Genomic DNA, 8,253 nt, shown 5'->3' with positions numbered 1-8,253 from the left:
TTAAATTATTAATTTTTTTCAAAATCAAATATATAAATATAATTAATCATATGAACATAATAATACGAATACATTTATGTAATTAAATTAAACTAAATCGTTAATTTAAATTATATTCATTAAAATTTTAATTAAAAAGTTTGTAATTTTAAATTATTTGAAAAATGGATAAAATAAAAGACTGAGGTAATATATCTTGGATGTTCTATACAAGGTTCTGAAAATTGAATCGGTCATCAAATTGTTTTAGTCACTAGTTTACTGGTTTAGTAGTCTAACCAATTCAACCGTGGTCTAACCGAAAAATCATTTTATATTAAAATAATAAATAAATTATAAATAAATGTTCTAAAACATAATTATAATCTAATATAAAATTTAAAATATCTTCTAAATTTAAAGCACTACATAAAATATCATCATCAGTTTAAGACCTTTAAATAAAGTACAAACTTAAATATTTTAATAAAATATTTTAATGAACTGAAACTTTTGCTTTCAAAATTTGCTATAAGAGAAACCAAAATCCTTTCTTCATTTTATAAATGTTTACTGTGATGACATTGATTAATAAAGCAATTACATAAAAAAAGAATACCAAAAAATATCAAACCATCTCCAATTTTTGGTTTAAATTTGTCCGAGCAACAAAAAAAAAATCAAGGTTTCCTCACCAAAAAAAAAAAGAAAGAAGATTTCTCTAAGTAGCAGCTATACAAACCATATCATTTAACACAAACTAAGTTCAGAAACCTCATTCTTCCATAGCTACAGGCTCAAAGCTATTGCCACCTAATTCTAACCTGCCACCTAATATAACACAAATTTCTAATCAAGAGAGGTGTCTTCGTTCTCACAACAAAATTGTATTTACTTGAAGATACTCAAAACAAATCAAGAAAAGCAAAAGGATTTCACAATAACCCAAAACTAAACTTGACACTTTAATGCTCCTTCATCATGTTACTCAATAAATCAGCAAAGCAGTCACAATCCAAGCATATGTAAATCGCAAAACAGTCAAACAAACACAAGTCAGCAACACATCACTAATCAAATCACAAGACATTCAAAATCAATAATTAGTAAATTAAAATCACAATACAAAAACAGCCGCATAGAGCTTCAAAATAATCAATAATAAATAAACAGCAGTAGAACCAGAGTAAACCAACAATCAAATAATCATTTAACAAAAATTAACAACACAACCAGTCAACCAGACCTGCAAAAGACAGAAACAGAGCGTAAAAAACATAAAAAAAAATGATGAACAAGTGAAGAACAAATGAACATTGAGCACTGAGCTAATCACTAATCAATCAGAAACAGTGCAATAATTGCCATCAAATAATCAATACAGTCACAATCTAGGTACAATTAAATCACAAAATAAAACAGTAAAACTCAACACACAAAATTAGTAATGAACAAGAGCTAGTCACTAATCAATAAAGGTCAAGACCACTATTGCCGACAACAGAAGTAAAGGAGCAAATATAAGCTTTCATCTCAATTGGCTTTGTGTTCGGGAGACATGGGAAAAGGCTCGTTTCCGGCGGTAATCCTTATAGCAATCAATTATTTAACAATTAATTATTACAAAGAAAAAAATAAATACTAGAGCTAGAAACTGGAAGCCTGGAAAAAAGCAGAGTTGGCGAGAATAGTGGCTGACAAGAGGCAAGACAGTGGCTCACGGAGTGAAAGTATGGAATAGAGCTGGCGCCGCGGGAAGTGGCTGCGCGACCGAAAGTGGTACTGGCAGTGGCTTCGGTTTTCGAAGATCAACAGAGCTGGCTGCACGATGAAAAGTGGCTGCGCGAACAGAGCTAGCTGACGTTGGCTGGACGGAAGTTTCGACGGAAGCTCGAGGTCCAGCTGTCCAGGTGAGTGCTGCTTCGCGTTCTGGAGACTGGAGAGGAGAAGGGTAATGCTTAGGGAAGTTAAGAAGTTAGGGTTCAGCGACTAAAACGTAGCCGTTTTTGACACAATTTAAAAACCGGCCTGTTCGACAGTTTAATAACGGTTTTTCAATTTGACAGTTTTAAATTCTGTCCGAACCGTAAGTAACAACGATTCACAGTTCGACTGGTTCAATCAGCTGATTCCAACCAATTTTCAGAACCTTAGTTCTATGTTTAATTCTACTCTATTTAATTATTTTTTATTCTGTATATCCGAGATATACAATAAGTTAATGACCGTGTAAAAATATAAATATATTTAGTAATATGCATATTGATAAATAAAATATTTATTTTATTTATCAATAGAAAAACACCACGCACTTTATATTTTTTAACTAATTTTTAGTTATTTTTTAATTTTTAAATAAATAAAATTTTGGATTATTTATCTTTATTATACTTTTATATATATATTTGGGTTTATTATTCTTTTAAATATTAAAAAGTTAATTAGAAAAATGAATTAAAACTCCTAAATACTAGCCGACAAAATCCTTCTTTCCTGACAAAGTCTTCCTTCGATTCCCTCATCCCATTTTTACCGTTCCTTCCATCATTTTCTGTTCATTTATTTCGATTCAATCTTTCTTGCATATTTACTTTTTCGTTCTCGATTTAGCAGGCAAATTTATCTCAAGTTTTTAGTTAATTTTATTTATACATGCTGTTTCAGGTCCCTTTTTTTGAAATTTCAAATTATCTAGTATAATTTTACTATCCATTGTACGTAAAATATTCATAATTAAAATAATAAGCGCCATCGTATAAGTATAATTTATAAAATTATTTTGTATATGCTATAATTGCCAACATTAATATCTTTCGCCAAGGTTTAATTTTGACAATGACTCCTAAAATGCAATTATTTTTAGTGAAATTTATATTTAACATATCTTCACTTCAGTTAATATATTGTGTATTTTATTTTATTCATTTATTATGTGAAAAATATTTTTTTTAAAGATAAAAGATCTTTTAAAAAAATATATAAATTGTAACTTCTCAAAAAAAAATTTTAAGTATTTTTACTTTTACTATTAGAAATTTATCAAATACACTAAAAAATAAAAAATAAAAAAATTTTCGATTCAATGACCCCTGAACAAACACATAATATCCCCAAAAAAACATTGTGTATTTTATAGGAGAACTCATTCCATTGAAAGCCATTAATATCTTTTATTTTTATTGACTTCATAATCCATCATCACATTTAAATTAACTAATGCTGCAAACATCCTTCTTCCTCTACTACCATTATTAACACATGCACCTAGACCTAGGGACTTGCTGTCACCACTGTATGTGTGGCATAAGCACTTGAGGAAAGCTCGCCCCCTTTAATTTCTTCATCCATGAAATCTTCGCGGGCGTTGTCTGCTAGCATAAGGGCAATTAGCCAAAAGAGAGAAGAATCAAGCGATAGAAATGCACCGCCTCCAAGGAGACCGGTTTTAGCAGTAGGGCAAGTATAGGTGAGATCATTGTGTACGTTGCGCTGAAGGTGCATCTGTTCAGTGATTGTCGGCCATAACAACATAGTTGCAGCTAGTCCGGTCGTGAACCTATGCATGTATACACAACATTTTAGAAAAAAAAAAATCCATGCATCTCAGAAATGCAAGTTAAAAACATTTATATAACTGGAATGAATTTCAGCTAAGTTTACTGTATCAATTGTAAGATAAAAACATTCTAATGTCTCTAGCATACAGATTAAGCTTAATGGCAGAGATGGTTAGGAACCTTAGATTTTGATTACAAATGGGGTTCATGACGGAAAGCCAAAAATCCACCATAAAATTATGGCGGATGGTGTTGCAAGAAATGGCAGACTACCTAAAAAACACATGTATATGCACAAAAAAAGTCCACAAAAACTCTAAAGGTAATAAATTATAAAATCTAATCCATTTAAGCAACTTTCTACTCATAAGGCATCCAATTTATTCAGCAAACGCAGTAGCAAAATAAACAAATAAACATAACATCAGTCATAATGCACCATAGAATATAAGAGGCAGGGGCAAGGACATTATAGTCACGAGCTTGTCTTGAACCTATGTAAATTTTAAAAAAAAATTGGAAACAGAGAGGTTTATAATATAACTTATAGCACCGAACCCATGTAAATAAAAGGGGAAACGGGAAAGTAAGAAAGGGTAGGAAGACCAGAAGTCTGGAACAGAAACTAAGTTAGAAAGCAGAGAGAGGGAACCCGTGGCTTGCAGCAGCAGTGAGCGGCGACGAGCGGCAAGCAGTGAGTCAGCGACAGCTTCGCCAGAACAAAGAGAACAGCAGAAAGGGAAGACGGAGAAGGAGGAACTGGAGTTGGACAGGCTGCTTGGCGTGCCACCGGTGGTTCTTCCGGCAGCAGAGCAGCCCAGAGCAGAGAGGGAGAGATAGAAGAGAGTTTTTGGACCGTCAGAGAGGAAGAGGCAGTTTTCTGAAGAAAGGAGGCCGAGGAGGGTGAGTTGTAGCATTTTAGGATTTCCTAAATGACAAAAATAACCCTCAATTTCCGCATTTCTATTGCAGTCCGCCATGGTGCCACCGCTGCAGCCACCATTTCACCCTCTGAAAACTCACTGTGGCAACCACTGTATGGTGGCAAGGAAGAAATCCGCCATGCCATAACCGCTTTTTTAAAACACTGTTAGGAACCCAAGAATGATTTTATATGCAACATCAGCAAAGTATATAAATTTTAAGTTTCAAGTCATGAAACAAAGTAGATGCAATATACTAGTAATGAGCATATCAACAGATATTTTACATTAGCATTGACCAATGTAGACCCACCCTAACGACACTAGCAACAAGTAATTTGGATACTAAATTCATTCATACAAATAGAATAACTCAAGCTTTTCCATAAATTCGGATGATAGATGAGTTTGTTATATAAAATTACAATGTAGCCATGAAAATTTCCACTTCAAATTTCTTTCCTTATGACATTCCCCTCAACTAAACATACCCTTATTTTTATCAAGGAAAACAAGGAAAAGGAAGGTAGGGCACATGCAAAGTTCATCTAATGAACTAATGAAGAAAAAACAAAGTATAAGGAAACAGCACTTACACTGCAATGTTGAAGAATACCAAGAAACTAGTGCTTTTAAATAGAACACCTTGTGGAACAGACTTCCCCTTGTAAGGATAAAAGAGAGACATGTATCCGGCCACAGTAGATACAATGAGAAATGCAAAGGAAAGATAGCCCAATGCGACTGTTGGATCAGCTGGGAACTTGCAGGTGACAACCCCCTTGGCAGGTACTGGGGTTCCGGCTGCAGGCTGCAACAAAAAAAAATTTAAAACACACAACAGATTGTAGAGGCTATAAAGACAGATTATTTCCAAAATAAAACAAATAAAACAACAATTACAAAAAAGCCGTATCCCACTTGATGAGGTCAACAACATGGATAAAACTGATAGCATGTTGCCTTGTCACAGGGCATATCTATGTTTAGCCCAACCCAAGGGCAAAACACATGATAGAAATTTCTAGTGAATATTCATTTGTTAGTACCTATAATTAAGGAATTGATGTTCTAGTCCATAAAATTTCAAAAGAGTGATTCAAGTTAATCATTAGGGGGATGCTTGTAAGGACTAGCTTGAATCACCAAGTTAGATCTCTTTTTTTGTAAGTTCAGAAACTAACTCATTAATTACTTAACTTTAGAAGTCTCTATAGTTGCAGAAAAGTGCTTCACCTTAGTTTTTAAAGTGATGGTTAATTACCCAGCTTACATCAGCCAAGAGCACTAAATCAAATAATCATTTTTCCGCAAATTCAAGAGCTAAAACCATTAATTTACATAATTTTAGAGATTCAAATAAAGCAAATATACAGTTTAATGAAACCAAAACAAATTTATATTCCAGAATCATAGACTATATATTGTTGTAGGAGAAAAGATCCACTAAGACAAAAGGTTCTCTCATTTTCAGGCACAGCAGAATCTACATTGACATATTCTCAATTCATTAGAAAATAGCACCAACTAAAGTCAAGCATGTTTGAACAGTTGAAAACCGATGAATCAGAAAGTCAAAAAGTTGAAAAGTACTTCACCGTAATAAGGCATACATGAGTGGTTTATAAGTTTTTTTTAAAGGAAAAAACAACGCATAAGATTTTTTTTAATGCAATTAAAAAATTAAAGTATATACATATTTTATTCCACTTCCCTACTGATTCAATGTGATGCATTAATGTATTGGACACAAATTGCACACAGATACATTGGTATAAAGGTATTTAGAATTAAACTTTCAAACTAGAGTTTCAAACATACATACCTAAATTTTCAACCCTTAATAATGGATCAAAATTTCATAATCCATAATCCAGGCAATTAAAAAGAAAAAAAAATTGAATTTTTATATAAATGATATTTGATATAGGAATCCATATTAAGAACAATACCTTCTTGTTTTCGGCTATAACACCGAGAATGAAAGAGAGGAGACCGAAGACCGAAACAATGAGGGCCATGGTTTTAACAGTGACAGCCATGGTGGGTGAGTGCGATGATCTCTGCAAGAGGAGAAAAAATGTTTTAGAAGAAAAGTTAGAATGTGTGCGGAACTATTCAGCGAGAAAGGAAGTTACGTGGCTCTGAGTTGAAAACAAATCAGCTTTAACCGTTTTGAAGATTCTGTTGAGAAAAAAATAAGGAATATAAATCAAGGGATTAGAGATAATCTTGAAAAGCTGTTTCTAGCTTTAAAGATTCTGTTGAGAGAAAAATAAGGAATACAAACTAAGGGATTAGAGATAATCTAGAAAAGCTGTTTCTAGCTGGCAGCCGAAGATACCTAAGTCAACCTAGAGTGGATCCCCTTATATATATATATTGGGATCTAATTTGTAAATCAATAAATATAAAATAAAAAAATAAAGATTTTACTTTTTTTTTAATACATAAAAATCAAGTTTTAAAATAATTATTTTAAATTTGGTTTTTTCAAGATTTTGAAAACTAAAACGATTATCGAACCGTTCTAACTATTGGTTTAATGGCCAAACTGTGTTATAATAAAATAATAAATAAAGTATAAATAAATACACTAAAATATAATTTATAATCTAATATAAATCTTAAAATATTATACATTCAAATATAAGGGATCAATCAAATCAATGCTGAAAATCCAATGAAGAGAACAAACAAACAAACATAAAAGGATTAAAAAGTGCCTCCAAAACCAGAATGAAGTTAAACAAATCACTAAAACAGACGATCAACCTTGTTGTTCTAATAACGCAAAAGGAAAAGATTATTAGCAGCAATATGAAACAGGAAGCAATATAACATTTAATGTACCTTCTATTAACAGAACTCCATTTATGTTAGTAAAATTAACAAGATTTAACTAAGATTAACAAAGTTCTCAACACAATTTAACAAGGTCAGCACAAAAATTTAACATGCTTTAACAAAGATTAACAAGGTTTTCCATCCAATTTTTAACAAAGTCAGCAAGAATTAACTAGGATTAACAATGCTTTCACTTTTAAGCACGGAATTTTACAATAGAAAAATAAGCAAGAATAAGCAGTGAGTCAGTTTATCAAGTAGTAACAGAGTTATCATTTATCAGTTTATCATCAGGCAATGGTAGAGTTATCAATTTATCATCAAGCAGTGGGGAAAGCTAATCAACCAAGAACAAGCAATGAGCACTGAGCATTCGAGGCATTACCTTCGCCAAGGGCAGTGAGCAGAGATTGAATGCGACGGACGACGGTGAGCTGCGGAACAGGACTGGAGACGCGACGCTGGCGAACAGGGGAAGGGCCTTCGAGCATGACGAACCAGGAGGATTGGCGAACGACCACGACGAATCTAGTGGTGATCTTGAGAGCGAGGGGCGGCGACGGTGAGACGAACGGCGGCGCGATGGAGGCTAGGGATTTCGGAACCTTTCAAGGAAGAGCTCTGAGACAACTCTGCCTGAGTGAGAAGTGAGAGGGAACCCGTTTTCTCAATTCCTAAATTCAAAACGATGTCGTTTGAAATAAATCGGACGGGTCTCAGTCCAGTTCAACCGACCGGTTCTTAGCAGTTCAGTAGTTTTAGAAACGGTTTTTTTACTACTGGTTTTTTATAAGACCGAACTAGTAATACTACTGGTTTTTGGTCGGACCAGTCTAATCAGCTAGTCCTGTTTAGTTTTCAAAACCATAATTTTTTGGTAAAAGAGTTACAATTAATTATGTATCGTCACCATAATTGAACTGATGTTCGAATCAGTCAAGCTATTG

General features: G+C 33.2%; 1 protein-coding gene across 4 annotated transcripts; it reads right to left on the bottom strand.

Moving 5' to 3' along the window:
- Positions 1-3,129: 3,129 nt before the first annotated feature.
- LOC107474613 (uncharacterized) lies at positions 3,130-7,951 on the bottom strand. Of its 4 annotated transcripts, none has more exons than XM_052256874.1 (5): positions 7,692-7,950; positions 6,598-6,643; positions 6,412-6,522; positions 5,056-5,270; positions 3,130-3,535 (listed from the first exon to the last, which is right to left on the bottom strand). In XM_052256874.1, the coding sequence occupies exons 3-5, from the start codon at positions 6,499-6,501 to the stop codon at positions 3,250-3,252; spliced, it is 591 nt and encodes a 196-aa protein (XP_052112834.1). In that variant the 5' UTR covers positions 6,502-6,522; positions 6,598-6,643; positions 7,692-7,950; the 3' UTR covers positions 3,130-3,249. The 4 variants fall into 4 exon arrangements, with proteins under 4 accessions (XP_052112834.1, XP_015949737.1, XP_052112835.1 ...); XM_016094251.3 differs by lacking the exon at positions 7,692-7,950 and adding an exon at positions 6,750-6,824; XM_052256875.1 differs by lacking the exon at positions 6,598-6,643 and having other exon boundaries at positions 7,692-7,951.
- Between the last annotated feature and the right edge of the window lie 302 nt (positions 7,952-8,253).

The sequence above is a fragment of the Arachis duranensis genome, chromosome 2 (genome assembly GCF_000817695.3).
Source record: "Arachis duranensis cultivar V14167 chromosome 2, aradu.V14167.gnm2.J7QH, whole genome shotgun sequence".
NCBI classification, from domain to species: Eukaryota; Viridiplantae; Streptophyta; class Magnoliopsida; order Fabales; family Fabaceae; genus Arachis; species Arachis duranensis.
This window is presented reverse-complemented; position numbering and strand designations above follow the sequence as displayed.